The sequence below is a fragment of the Sebastes fasciatus genome, chromosome 5, assembly GCF_043250625.1.
Source record: "Sebastes fasciatus isolate fSebFas1 chromosome 5, fSebFas1.pri, whole genome shotgun sequence".
Lineage (NCBI taxonomy): Eukaryota > Metazoa > Chordata > Actinopteri > Perciformes > Sebastidae > Sebastes > Sebastes fasciatus.
The window spans coordinates 28,308,152-28,323,228 of record NC_133799.1 but is presented as its reverse complement, the minus strand read 5'-3'; the positions used below and the strand labels follow the sequence as shown (position 1 = coordinate 28,323,228).

Here is a 15,077-nt window from a genome sequence, read left to right as displayed (position 1 = left end):
TATTGCAATAAGATATATTGCGATTTATTGCGATTTCTTACCCTTTTTCAACTGCAAATTATGCAGTTTGTCAACATCTGTTTTATCTAATAAGACACAGTTTTCACACTGTTCTTCTCACTTCAATAATTTTAACTGCAGCAAAAATGGGAGTCAGTCAAGCAGACAGACTGAGCAACGCTGTCATGAATAAAGAAATGTTGCATCATACACCTGGCAAACTGAACTGTTTGTATTAGAGTCTGCATTGTATTTGCAATATTAATAGTTTACACAATAAAAGATGAATACCCTGCATTATATAAGTAATATCGCCACACAAAATATCGTGATACTATGCTGTATTGATTTTTCCCCCACCCCTAATATGCTCACAGTACAGAAGCTAAAGGTGCTCTAACTTCCGTTTCACTGGGACTTTAGGATTCTAGTATGTCATTTCTGACAGTTATTATAAAACGTTATAATATTGCTATGATATTTCTCTGTCACCATCATTGAATTTGTCCATATTTATATTTTTCTTTCTTAATTTAACATATAGTAATATACAATCTGTTGAAGCTACTTAATGGTGAGTTTATTATATATATGTTTTATTTTATTTTGGGTGTCTTTTGACTTTTAAATCACCAAACCAGCATCTCCTGGTTTGGTATCAGGAAACACTGGGAAGTCTTTGACGGTTTCAGAGGCCTTAACTCTCTTTAGACCGATGATCCGTGTTGGACGAGCCTGGACAAGTCTGTGGATGCTCACCATGTTCCTGGGGTTCGACATGAGAAAGTGCTGAGCCACATGAGCCGGCAGCAGGTTGAACAGGATCCTCTTGTTGTCTAGCTTCACCTTCTCCATGTCGCATCTCTCCTCCTCCGCCTCGACGCCGTCAGCGATTGACACAACACACGAGAGGAAAAGGAGAGGTGAGTCCTCACAGAGTGATAAGGATGTGGATCCAAAGTAGAACTGATGCTCTATTGTCTCAATACAATGAACCTTTACTGTAGCTCAAAAGCTCAGAGGTGGATGTAATTGCTTATCCTTATCACTAGAGGGAGATAATGATTTGCAAACAAGACAAACGCTCACTGTTATTCTTAAAATAGAAACATACACACAAGACTGTGCATGCAAACACACAGACACTCAATTCAAACACACACCGAGAAAAATGTGCATTATATAAAGCCATTTTTGCAGGAAACTGAATCTGCAGGAAACTGAATCCTAAAATCTTGTGTCTGTATAATTTTTTTTGTGAATTCTATTTTTAGTTTTCTTTTAATAATTACAATAGACCTAAGTCAATGCAGTATAGTATTGCACAATTTGACATAATCACTTCTTAAATATTTAAGGTTGTCACCCAGTGAGGAGCATCTGTGAGTACATACTATGATTACACATATAACATTAATAATAATCTGCACACCAACTGTATACTCATGTCATGTGTACACACACACATATATATATATAGGTTTAAATTAATGCTGTAATGACTAGTTGACCAAAGGATCTAAACAGGGAAATACATGCTGAATAATCTAGGTTTCTATTAGGGCTGCAACTAACGATTATTTTCATTGTCGATTCATCTTTTTTCTCAATTCATAAATCAGAAAATGTCAGAAAATGGTGAAAAATGTTGATCGGTGTTTCCCAAAGCCCAAAATATCATCCTCAAATGTCTTGTTTTGTCCACAGCTTAAAGATATTCAGTTTACTGTCATAGAGGAGTAAAGAAACCAGCAAATATTAGAAGCTGGAATCAGAGTTTTGACTTTTTTTCCTTCAAAAAAAATGACTCAAACTGATTAACTGATTATCAAAATAGTTGGCAATGTATTAAATAGTTGACATCTAATCGATTAAATGATTAATCGTTGCAGCTCTACTGTCTGTAACATCTAATACACCACTAGAGCTCAACCGATACTTGATTCTTAGGCTAATACCAATTAGAAAAATTAGAAAACAAATATATATATACACTGGCTGACATATTTGTGTTTGTATCTTGAAACAAGAAAGACTAAGACAGTTTGCTGCAGTAAAAATACTTGCAACAAGTTCATTTGCATTGGGAAGAGGTTGAAATATTCTTACTGCACTGGCTTAAAAAATGCACCAATTTAGCAGATACATGTATATTTACAGTAGGTTTTTCACTACATACACACAAGCAGAAATTTTAGATTCAGTATCTTGCACTTCAACACTGTGAAAAACTGAGCGGCGGATAGACCACGCCACCTTCCCTATGATCAATGGCCAACCTGCTCTACCAAAGGGACTTACAATTTTCCCTGAACACAATTTTCAGTGTCTTGCTCAAGGACACTTTGAGCTGTAGACAGGAGGAGCTGAGGATCAAACCACCAACCCCATGTATTAACAGCCTATTAACCTGCCCTACGATCTGAGCCACTGCCATCCCCTAAATATTACTTCACAACCCATTTACAGACATTTTTTGCAGTGCACAAGAGGAGCTGGATGTGCCCATCCAAAGCCGTACGCATACTTGAGCAGTAACAAGTGTGCTACCTGTACAAACAGACATACCTGAGTAGCCCAGAGATAGTCGAGTCGCAGCTTCAGGTCCAGCTGTCTTGAATGCAGAGCCAGAGCTCCAGAAAACAGCAAGGCAGCCAACACAGGATCGTACCCCCGTGTGTGGAGAAACCCTCCTCTGAAAAACACACACACACACACACACACAAACAAAATGGGTTGTTTACTTGTTTAGATTCCCTAATAGATAAATAGAGAACAAATATGAATTAAAAATGGGCCACAATTCCCAACCTTTTCATATCAAACTAGACATCACATGCAATCTCAGTCTTACCCCACAGCTTGGCGATAGCCGCTGGTCTCCATGACGACGGTGTAGGTGACAGAGAGGAGGAGGAGCAGGATGATCTTGGGGACCGAGGAGACTCGGAGGTAGGGCACGAGAGTGAGAGTGCCGGCCACGCAGGACAGCAGCGCGTACGCCATGTTGGTACAAGCTCTGTCCGCCGCCGTGCTGTTGTCGTCTGCAGGAACGTCCTCCACGGAGAGGCTGAAGTTGGTCTCAACTCTCCCCCAAGGAACACATCCCACCTGGAAGAAGGGATGAAAAGGAAGCGGGTTACATTAACAAGCAACTCCTAGGCCTAATATATGTCAACTTTAATCAGTTGAACACTATTTATGATGATGCAATACTCTGATATGATAGCTACTGCATGTTATGCTGGAGAGGTGGATTCAATCTATTTATAGTAATAAAAATGTTTCTTAACTGAAACTGGGGGGGCTTAGCTCTGAAATAAGTTGACTAAAAAAGACAATGTAATGCACGTAATGTTTGTACTATTGGACAAATCAAACATTGTCAAGGTGTCACTTTGGGCTCTGGGTAAGACAGCATTTCTCACCATTTTCAGAATTTTTAAAATCAATTAAAGGAAAAAATAACCAGCCGATTAGTCCATAATAATCTAGATAATCATGAGTTACAGTCCTTTACAAAATAGTGAAAATTTAGCTCCACCTCAACCAACTACAACAGTAAATATAATCCTGCTTTTACATGAATGCATGAGCCTATACTATACAGTCAAAGGGCACATTTTTGTTCATTGACTTTTACTTTTAAGTATATGTTCCTGATTAAAGGCTTACTTAAGCTATATACTGTTACTTAAGTTAGATTTTTAATGCAGCACTTTTACTTGCAAAATATTTTTAAAGTTTGGGATTAGTAATTTTACCTACAGTAAGTAGTAATATAAGGATCTGAATACTTCCTTCACCACTGGGTGTTGGTAGATGGATTTGTACAGACGGAGCCAGGCTCGCTTCCCTCTGTTTTCCTTTTTCTTTATGCTATGCTAAACTAATAGCACCCTGGCTGTAGCTTCATATTTAACGGACAGGTATGAGTATGAGCATCGTGGTAGACTTTCAATCTGAAAAATCAATATCTACACAGTGTCACCTGCATTGACAGTAGCTAAAAAGCTATATTAAAAACCCAGACCGGGGACTGCCGACTGTTCCAAGGTCGTGTCTAGAAGGTAACCCACAATTTGGGAAACTCTTGCGAGATGGTTAAGGTTAGGCATTGACCTTGAATAGCTAAGGTTATGATCGGTCGTCGGGGAGCGAGTCTCGCAAGAGTTTTTGCACATTTGCGCAATTTATAGTTTACCTTTTAGACACAACCCTGTTCCAACGGCCCATTGTTCCAAAAGCCGAAAATACACGCTCTCCGTGCAACAAACAGAAGCATGTGGCTAATTATTATGCAGAATGACATTATCGGTCCTTCCGGTCTCATTGTGAATGTCTTCCTTGGTTGGATTGGTTAGGTTTAGGCATGACGAGTGAGATTAGTTAGGTTTAGGGTAAGAATGTTGGGGTAACCCAACCAGAGGCAAAGTAGGGCGGGTCAGGCTTTTCATTATGAGCATGCTGACGTTAGCAATTAGCTCAAAGCACCCCATAATTTCTTCAACACGCTGTTTTAAGACATCTCTTTAGGCTCTGGCTCATCTGGTTCATCTTTGGACAGTGCTACAGTCTGTTGCTTTAAATAAAAAAACATCACAAAAACAACATGAAACCATCTTAAAACATACAGTTTTTTACACATTGCGTATTTATTGCACATTGCTCTATTGCACTAAGATTTATCAGTAGAGTTCAGCAGCTAGATGGAGGCTGGAACAAACCATAGCTTCAAGTGGTTGTTTTGGCACTTTGCCACTTCCTGATGGCAGAGGTTTGTATTGAGGGAAGAGTGGATGCACTACATCCCTGCTGCTACACCTTTGCTTCATAAAACTGTATGTATTTTTACACCTCCAGTAGTCAAACGCCCACACACAGCCGCACACACATCAGAGCCTGACCGAGTTCTGGGGCTGACGCTGACACCAACCAATTTGCATTTAAAATATTTTAATTGGTATTTTACACTTGAACAATAAATGTTTTATTCTTCTGAGACTCTGCGGCACCATCTGCTCGGCTGTGACTCTGCCAACTCGTTTACTGCAGAGACTTGAAATGGCAACGAAATGATGACACTGTTTCTCACTCGAAGGCTTTGTTCTGCTTTATGTACTTGTATTGTTTTATTATCATTGTTTTCATTCAGGCCTTTACGCCATTGTATGATGATTGCAATATTCTAACCCCCTGTATTCAGCATTTATAAGCAATTAATACATTATTTATTATTTATTACTACATTATTAAAAAGTTAAATCTAGCTTGAGTAAAGATTTCCACTGTCAAACTTTTCACTGAATTATATTTTTTTATTTGTTTTTAACCTTTTTATTGTCTTATCACACTGTCAAGTGTTTTCAATTGATTTTGTATGATATTGTGCTTAACAAAAAATCTTAAAACATTAAAGGTACAGTGTGTAGGATTTGGCGACATCTAGTGGTGTGGTTGCAGATTGCAACCAACTGAGTATCCCCCGCTAACTCCTCCCTTTCCAAGACTGCTGTAACGTGAGCCGCCGAGTGCAACACCATTTTCCTCGCTCGAAGGCCATCCATACCACGGTTTTGCACTCTGCGGCTCAGGTTATCGCAGTTTCACAAGTGTGTCGGAGAACTACGGTGGCCTTTAGGTAATGTAAAAATGCGAAAGGCTCTCTCTAGTTCTGGTGTTTGGTTTGTCTGTTCTGTGCAACTGTTGAAACATGGCGGAGAGACATGGTGGACTCCGTGAAGAGGACTCGCTCCCTTTGGAGATATGAAGGGCTCATTCTAAGCTAACGAAAACATGATTATTAGTTTCAGGTGATTATACACAAATGAAAACATAGTTATTATATTCCATTTCTGCTAATAGATCCCTCGAAATGCTACACACTGTTCCTTTAAGTAATTATTATATACTGTATATATAAAACTACCCACTTACCACACAGGCCTGGGTAACAGAGTAGGTGAGCAGAACGAGGAAGACACACAGCACTGTTCGGATCTGGATGGTGAGGCAGCCCGGTTGGCACTAAAACCAGAGGGAAGAGAAGGGGAGGATGGAAAACAGAACGAGTCAGTAAATGAAGCACCTGTTTATCTACCTCAATAGCATTTTGGACACATCATTAGCCAGGAGTGGAAATGAAATGGGTGCATTTTGTGGTGCGGCTCATTACGTGCAGGCCCATTAGAGGAGAGGCTTAAAGGATATGATGACAGTTCAATGTAGCATGATGTCATATATAGAGGGTATGAACGCGATGTCAAAGCATATAGGAGACGTCACAGTCACTCCAACCTGACCTGGCAAGTATGCAGTGGTGGAAGAAGTACACAGGTCTTTTACTAATACCACAGTGTAGAAATACTCTGTTACAAGTAAAAGCATTCAACATTTCACTTATGTACTTATTTATGTATCAAAAGTAAAAGTACTCATTGTGCAGAATGACTTATTTTAGAACAATGTATATTATACAACTGGATTATAATTATTGATGCACTGATGTGTTCATCAATTTAATGTTGCAGCAGGCAAAGATGGAGCAAATTTTACTACTACTTCACAAACTGCTGGGTAGGTTATATATAATCATATATAGCAATTTATTGATTAGATATAATAATAATAATAATAATAATAATACAAATAATTATAATAATAATTATAATTTATATAATAATTATATGATATCATTTCTAATAATATATTATATTTAATCATCTTAATCTGCAATGCAACTAAAGCTTTAGAATCAATGTAGTGGAGTGAAAAGTGCAATATTTTGCTCTGAAATGTAGTATAAATTAGCAGAAAATGGAATTACTTAAGTAAAGTACAAGTACCTCAAAATTGTACTTAAGTACAGTATTTGAATAAAAGTACTTAGTTACTGTCCACCACTGCAAATATGTAACAGTCAGGAAAAAGAATTACATCAAAAACTGAGCTGTCAAAGAATCCCGCACACTGTCAATCACTCACTTTATTTATAACATTTCAGTCCAAATTAGTATAGGCAAACAGCACCGGCGGTACCAGATTAAAAGATTTCCTGGAGTTCAGGAACTTATTTTAAACTGTACTATAATGGTGTATATATACTGTAGCTGTTGTTCAATGGGCTGAACAGACAGGTTCAGGACGTCTTTACAGTCTAAAGAGGGGCTAAAGAGAAGTAATGTGAAGTGATACTTTCTATTAGGCTGTGATGTTAACTAAACAAGCACACAGCCTTCTGAACGAGACAAACAGAATATTTTAACATCTCTCATCTCACTCATCTCACATTTTAATCAGGACCCTTGAGTTTACAATATTTTGCCACATGAAGTCCTAAGGATTTTGATCAGACCGACAATTTGTGCTTTAAAATGTCTAAAGGCACAATTGCACATTCTACAGCTCTTTTCATTTTAAAACATTTATAATTTACCTTTTTTTTTTTTTTTTTTAAATTTGTATTTTATACTTATGATTCTTGACTTTTACTTGTTTTTTTTCTTTTTTTCTTACTATGTTTATTGTGACCATTATCACCAAAACACCAAGGCAAAGTCCTTGTATGTTAAAACCTATTTGGCAATAAACGGATTTCTGATTCTGATTCTTTCAAGCTGCTTGACATCTTGTTGGATCCACCTTCTCACATATGTTCACATTATATGTATTACATTTTGTCATATGGATTGTCTATGTTGTATTTTCATTATGTTGTTACTCTGTACACATGACATCTATTGCACTTCTGTCCATACTGGAAGGGGGATCCCTCCTCTGTTGTTCTTCCTGAGGTTTCTTAATTTATTTCCCTTTTTCCCTGTTAAAAGTTTTTTTTGGGGTGAGGAATTTTTCCTTATCCAATGAGAGGGTCGCACTGTAAAGGACAGAGGGTGTCGTTTCATGTACAGATTGTAAAGCCCCCTGAGGCAAATTTGTGATTTTAGGCTATACAAATAAAATTGACTTGACTTGACTTGACTTGACTTGATTAGCCTAATGTAGAGCAGAGACTATTCATAAATAATAAATTTCAGCATCCGCTACCGATGGACTGACTGCCATCTTCATTGTTAATATATTAATTTGTTTTCTGTTTTCCGGTACTGCGAGAAATCAGAAACATGATGCACTGTTTTGCCACTCAGCTGTGTCAAAGAGGGTGGTATCATGTGAAAACGTGTCATCAGTGCAAACCAGGAGTCAGGTTTCTGAGTAGCATCCTGTAGGAGGAGGAGGTCAGGGAGTCCTACCTGAACACTGGTGAGATGCAGGTACATGACACAGGACACGTGGAAACACACACACAGCACCAGCAGCAGCAGCACCAGCATCCCCCTGAGAGAGAAGAGGAGAGACCGGAGTGAGAAGGGCTTTCCCACTTTTCCACTGACTGCAGTGAAAAACACCTTCCTTTTTAATTGTCTCACTACACCCCAGCAAGATCGATCCAATTACGCTACACGAATGGACAAACTGCAAATGTGGAGTGGAGTGTGAGTGTGAGTGTGAGTGTGTGTGTGTGTGTGTGTGTGTGTGTGTGGACGGGTGTGTACGTACTGTGGGATCATTAGCAAATAGATAAGGCCAAACAGAGCAGCGAGGATCAGAGAGAGAACCACCGCACTGATGAAATGGTCGTCATACACCTGGTGATACTAAGAGAGGACAAAACAGAGAGAAAGTGTCAACATGAGAAGCCTTCATCCATCCATCCTTTCAGATGTTTATCTGGGTCTAGGCAGGAGCAGGTCAAATATCCATTTCCATGGGGAACCCTTACATTGCTTTCACATCAAAGGCACAAGTGTGACATGGTGTAAGACTGAGTGTGGTTGTGCTCTCTTGAGCATTTGCGTTAAGGCCATAGAGTGTATGTAAGTAGGGGACGTAGTCACCGTGACATCACCCATTCGTTTGTGGACTGACCGGACAACACAGTGGTAGCGACCTGTCAATCACAGGGTAGCCACGCCCTAAAGCATACCCTGATTTATGGTGTATTTGACTCTAAATGGGACCATAATTTACTAAATGAGCATCATGCTGTATTGAAGAAGACTTGAAACTAGCGATTGAGACCATAAACTCATGTTTACAATGTTTACTGAGGTAATAAATCAGACAATCAGACTTCTTTTCCAGCCAGAGGAGTCGCCCCCTGCTGGCTATCAGATAGAATGCAAGTTTAAGGCACTTCAGCATTGGCTTCACTTTCAGAACCGGAGGTTGCCCACTGGTTTAGGCTGGAACATGCTTATTGGGGCTGCAGCAAATGTGCATGGGAGACAGTTGCATGGCTGTTCAAGATTGTTCCAACCACCACCAGGAGTCGGATCAAACAATCAGCTTTTTTGACACTCATATTTCGGAGGTTTGCATGTCGACTCCTCTGCAAAACTCTGGGACCTACATGTATAGTTATCCATACCACCATTCTGTGCGTATAGACTGCAGAGACATTTGCATGGGTCTTTATGGAATCATACGTCATCTAACCATAGCTATGAAAGTGCACACTACCTTGATTTTCTGCCAGGTTTTATGGCCAAAGTACCACCAATAACATCCTTATTGCCTCGCTAAAACTCACGTAACTCTTCATTTTATGTCCAACCCCTCACAAACTATGTAAGCCTGTGTGTTTGTTGTGAAAGGAAGATTAGGTGTTGTTAGGATACAGAATCTTTCAAGACTGGTTTAACTTTAGGTGTCATTAAAGTTTGACATTCCCACAACACCTCCAAAAATCAACCTGAAATGGCACCTTCCACTGTGTAGACGTAGCATCTCGAACTTCCATATCTGAGCCCCTTACCCTCTCCCTCAGGAGGAGCTTAGACATACACCACGAGGGAAGTTAATTTTACCTGCCTGCATCCATGATCTTATCCTTCTGGTTGGTGCCCAAAGCTCCTGAAACACAGGTGATATCTGGAGTGTAGATGGAGCTTCACCTTTAGACTCAGCCTCAAGCATAACCCACCTGGGACAGCTAATCCCACCTGCTGTTCTCACGCTCCATCTTACCCTTGAGAACAAGACCTGGAGACACTTAACTACTTCACTGGTTGCAGCAACTCACCAAAAAACAACTTAACCAAAAAGACAGAAGGATGGGAACTCCCCAATCCAGATTAAGGTCACAAACTCATAAACTCAAGCATTGGTAAAGTAGATAAAACTGAAGACCAAAAGTTAACATCGACCATGATTGTCTTAAGCCGTCTTAAATTTCATGGCAATTAATCCATCCATTGGTTGTCGAGATATTTTACGGCCAAAGAGTCGTGGCAACGGACCAACCAACGGACTACCGACTGACCTTTCTGGGGCCATGTGCAGAGAAATTGGGAAATGATGAAGTCAGCAGGACCAATCATGTGCTGTGCTGGTGCCTATACAAGACATTAGGTTTATTGTTTTTACGTTATATAAGTTTAACTCTCACCACACGGCAGAGCTAACCAGATCTCATGAGATGCGTATAAACAGCACTACATTTTAAGGACATTCCGCGTGTCTTGAGGACGCATTTTAAGCTTTTCACATGCCAATTCACGCCATGGGGTTAACATTGTGAAACGGCTTTTTGCGCGTCATTTAACACCACGTTTATATAAGTGAAACGGTCACCGTTATGTTTAGGCTACAAAACCACTTAGTTAGGTTTAGGAAAAACACTATGTCTGGGCTTGAAATAACTATGTAAACTAAGTAAAATCCGTACCTAAAACAACGTAACATGAGTATGGAAAACACTCCACAAACGTCACTAAAGTAGCTTCAAAATAACTCGGCAACACTTTGGGACACAAACACCAGTCTCCTGGTTGAAAGTCCTGTGTTTGTTTGACCCATTTGACCAATCCACCTCGCCTCCGGCCCACCATGAGCAGTCTTTCTCACTTTTTATTTTACATCACTACCTCTGAGTGTATCGTATTCACGCGGATGCATTTACATTGCAGTCAGTATACAGACTGCAAGGACGGCATAGTTATTGCACGCAAAATTACTTACAAATTGTTGAGTCATTCGCAAGCCATTTGGTGAGACCGGGCGGGCAGGGCCCTACAAGTTATTCTTTATTTCTTCATGAGATTAAAGCTTGACAATGAACAAATCTAGATTATTCAGCTGGATATGAAACGATCTAATGTTACCATCAGATCTAGAAATCTGACGTGTGGTTAGATCTATATTTCTGGGCCAACGATATGTCCTGAACTCTAGCAGCGTCCCTATGAAAGAAATATTTTTTAGTATAGATGCGTGGGAGTAAATAAACACTAATTTGAGTCTTAATTTGTTTCTGCTGGTGGCACTTTCCTGTAAAGGATGTTAAAAATGAGTTTTTACTGTGTATAGGGTTTTAATTCTTCTGCTACCAGTTTGAATGTCTAGATTACAGACAGGCAGAGACACAGACATACAGTAGATACTGACAAACACATACACACTCACACACACAAACCCGTCCCTGTTCTGTGTCTCCTTTATGGCTCTACCCACGCAGACACAGGAGAAAGATATCACGTGTGCCGTTCAGACGTTCCCAAATCATTATCTGCACCCCCTCCTGAGAGGGTGGGTGGATTCCTCACACACACACACACACACACACACACGCACACACACATACACATACAGACATCATAGACAACAGGCGTGGGAGAGAGGGAGAAAGGGGAGAAATTAGAAATTAGAGACTGTGTAGGGTGTGTAGTGAGAGAATAAGGGGGGTGGGGTGGATGCAGTCACGAAGCAGGTTACCTTATGTGTGATGAGGAAAATATGCATTTGTTACATTTTGTAAATATAAATCAAAGTTACTGGTTTCTCTTCTGGTGTGTGTCCTCACCCTGCGCTCCCTGTCTCTGCTCCTGTAGAACAGGGTGATGTAGTTGAGGTCTGTTGTCTCAGACTCGGTCTGCCGCGCTTCAATGAGCCGCCCAATGTAGCGGTTGACTCGTGTTCCTGGGGATTGCTGCACGGCAGCGGCTGAGAAGGACGTCCGACTCCTCAGCTTCTCTGACGCAGTCCGCAGGGCTCTCCGCTGTCAGACACCAAGTAGACAACAAAATCAGTCTCTGCAGAGGCGAGGCCTGTCGGATGTGTTAAAGTTGACTGGTGTGGCGAGGCATACCAATGCTGAGTTGTGTGAGGTCAGCATTTTACCACTGTAAGGTTTTGTTGTAACATCAGATAAAAAAAGCCTACAGCCATGTTGGCCTGGCCCTGTGAGGCTGCAATGCTCGTTATACACCAAAAAAACCTAGGTAGTTTGATGAAAAACTGACAGAAAACTTAACACTTCGTTACCATTGGTGGGGTAGAAAAAATGTAAAGTTTGGCTTTGGAGGGTTGTGAGCTAAACTGTTGGTTAAACAAGCTCAAGTTTGTTCATATAACATTTTAAAAACATGAATACCAGCAGGTTTACAAATACACACATGGACGTACAGTATACGCAATGCATATACACAGAAAGCATAGAAAGTATAAGCCTTTTTCACTGACAGACATTTTGACAAGTCACATTAAGAAAAACAAATAAATAATAAAATTAAGGATGAAAGCCTAATAAAAGAAAATCAATCCAAATTGTAAAGCAAGAATATGAAAAATATGATTTAAATGACAATACAACAGGCTCAGCCAATCCAAAGTAGTAGTTTCTGTTATCAAGTTAGGATATCAGTGCATGGACAACTTCTCTGGTTGGAAGCAGATAGCCTTTAAATGTCCTAGTTACAGATCATTTATCTATAGGCCTACAACAGCCATTTAGGACATCTCAGACTCTTGACTGCAATTACAATTGACTGCGACTACAATTTAAGTACCCCAGTAAGCAGCCAGCATGCACACAACCAGAGCCCTGGGACCGGTAAACCTAAATACAAAGTAGTGATGATTAATGTGATTAAATACACCTGTGTGTGTGAGGGCTCAGTCACACTTGGACCAGTCATTCTGTGACTGAAGCCAGACAATGATCCTGTGATCATTGTTCAAGCTTTTACCTGCAAAATAGCAAAACTCCCCACATGTCCTGCTAATCAAAGAGAGATTACTTCAAACCAAAGGTTTATAACCTCATTTGTAACTCTGTGGTAAAAGAATACAAACAAACTGCATGCTGCAGAGGAATGACAGTGACTGCAAGCACAGGAACACGCTGTAACAAGCTGGCACCAGCATTTTATACACTACAGTTAAGCTAGACATAATGTAAAAATGATGATATTTCGCATGTAGCTAACATTTATCAATTCAGCACGTTAGCTTGGTTTTAGTGCTTGTGTTAACATGTTAACATTCTCACAGTTAGCAAGTTAAATTAGCTAATGTTTAGAAAGTTTAGCATTGTTAGCTTGTTACCATTCTAAGATTAGCCCATTACTTTTAACTTGGGCAAAGTTATAATGTTACACGTAGCATGGTAGCATGCTATAATATCAGCATTAATGTCAAACTACGACTAAAGCTAACAATAATTAGTTATCCAGTCATTTTAGAGCTATCTTGCCATGAACAAGAGGACATTTTGATCTGTCTCAGTTAGAAAGGTCCAATTTACTATCTGATATTATTAAGTTTCTAACTACTGCCAGCTGCTGGTTCATTTAACACTAATGTCACAACAAGCTGAAGCTTCAGGCAGTAATTATTAAATAAAATGTAGGCAGATTCCACTGTGGTGTGAATGTTATTGTGCATTTTACAGTAATTGCCTTTTGGGTTTGATGGAGTTAACGGAAGTCTTGTGGACCTGGGGAGATGCTTGTCATAAAGCTCAGTTGTCATGATGCCAGAAACTAATAAAATAAGGCCCAAGTTGAAAATAACATGAATTATCTGTGCAAACAAACTGTACAGAGCAGCACATTAGCAGTACAAAACCTGCATTAGTTATTCTTTCACAATAGATCAACACAGTCTCAAAGCAGTTCGGGAAATAGTCACAAAATGTGTGTCTGTATACACAAATCAAATAGCTCAGCTCAGAACGACTTTCAACAACCTGTTTTTTGTGCATTTTCCTAAGAAATGTCCAGCAACACGTGATGCATGTGTCAATTTCCGCTGCAGTCTTTTAAAAATAAAACTACTTAGGTTTAGGAAAAGATCGACTTGATTAGGCTTAGGCAACAAAACTACTTAGTTAGGCTAGAGAAAAGATCACGGTTTGGGATAAAATAACACCGGCAGTGACGTAACTCAAGTACGGAAGTTACGTGACAGAACTACTTGGTTAAGTTTCGGAAAAGAAGGTGGTTTGGCTTAAAATAACTTAAGTAACTTAAGTTTAGAAGTTACAAATAAGTAACGAATAAATCAACGTTGACTTCTGGTTTCACACGGAGTACGAACACCAGTCTTCTGGGCGAAAGTCTGGTGTTTTCCCACCCATCCACCCCGACCTCAACCCTATGCAGCGTTCGCCGCTCTTTATACTTCCCGGTTTACATAAACATGGATTGCATAAGAATTGATTTTGTGCTAATGACCATCATGAAAAAATGGGAAATTACCTATGTACATGAATAAATACACTAGATTCCATGACTATTTCACGAACTGGTGTTCAAATGGGCTGCAATAAATACAACAAGTTTTGTTTTGCTTTTTTAACTCCCCTTATCAATAATTACTTACTTGATGTTAATATTTAATGTTATGTTTTAACAAGTTTATCGTTTTGCCAAGGATGTTGTGTTATTTTGGATGGGAGGGAGGTTTTTTGTGGATGTTTGTTCTGTTTATTCAAAAATAGTGCAGTGCCCGTTCAGCCAATTGCTTGGCCTCCGGTGTTGCTGTTTGCAGCTTTCTCGAGAACCACTCATCCAAACAACTTCACACTCAAGACTACACCTTGGGTCCTCAGCAAAACATCCACCTTAGTGTGAAGTCGATCGGATGAACGGTTGTCGACAGACAACCAGACAGACAGACAGAGACTCCTTCCATTTTAAAGCCAATAAACACAGTATGAAATAAACAAAATCACCTGTTATGCAACAGGGTAATATTGTAAGCCATTTTTATACCATACAGCATGTTATTATATG

The 15,077-nt window shown here is 39.6% G+C and overlaps 1 protein-coding gene across 1 annotated transcript in view; it reads right to left on the bottom strand.

Annotated features, from left to right (window-relative positions):
* Positions 1-15,077, bottom strand: part of adcy1a (adenylate cyclase 1a) — a 53,274-nt gene that overhangs the window by 9,616 nt on the left and 28,581 nt on the right. Inside the window, exons 9-15 of the mRNA XM_074636290.1 lie at positions 11,864-12,058; positions 8,560-8,657; positions 8,253-8,337; positions 5,938-6,027; positions 2,855-3,111; positions 2,569-2,695; positions 760-876 (exon numbers count right to left, since the gene is read on the bottom strand). Coding sequence (XP_074492391.1) covers positions 760-876; positions 2,569-2,695; positions 2,855-3,111; positions 5,938-6,027; positions 8,253-8,337; positions 8,560-8,657; positions 11,864-12,058 — 969 coding nt within the window. The remainder of the gene's footprint in view (positions 1-759; positions 877-2,568; positions 2,696-2,854; positions 3,112-5,937; positions 6,028-8,252; positions 8,338-8,559; positions 8,658-11,863; positions 12,059-15,077) is intronic.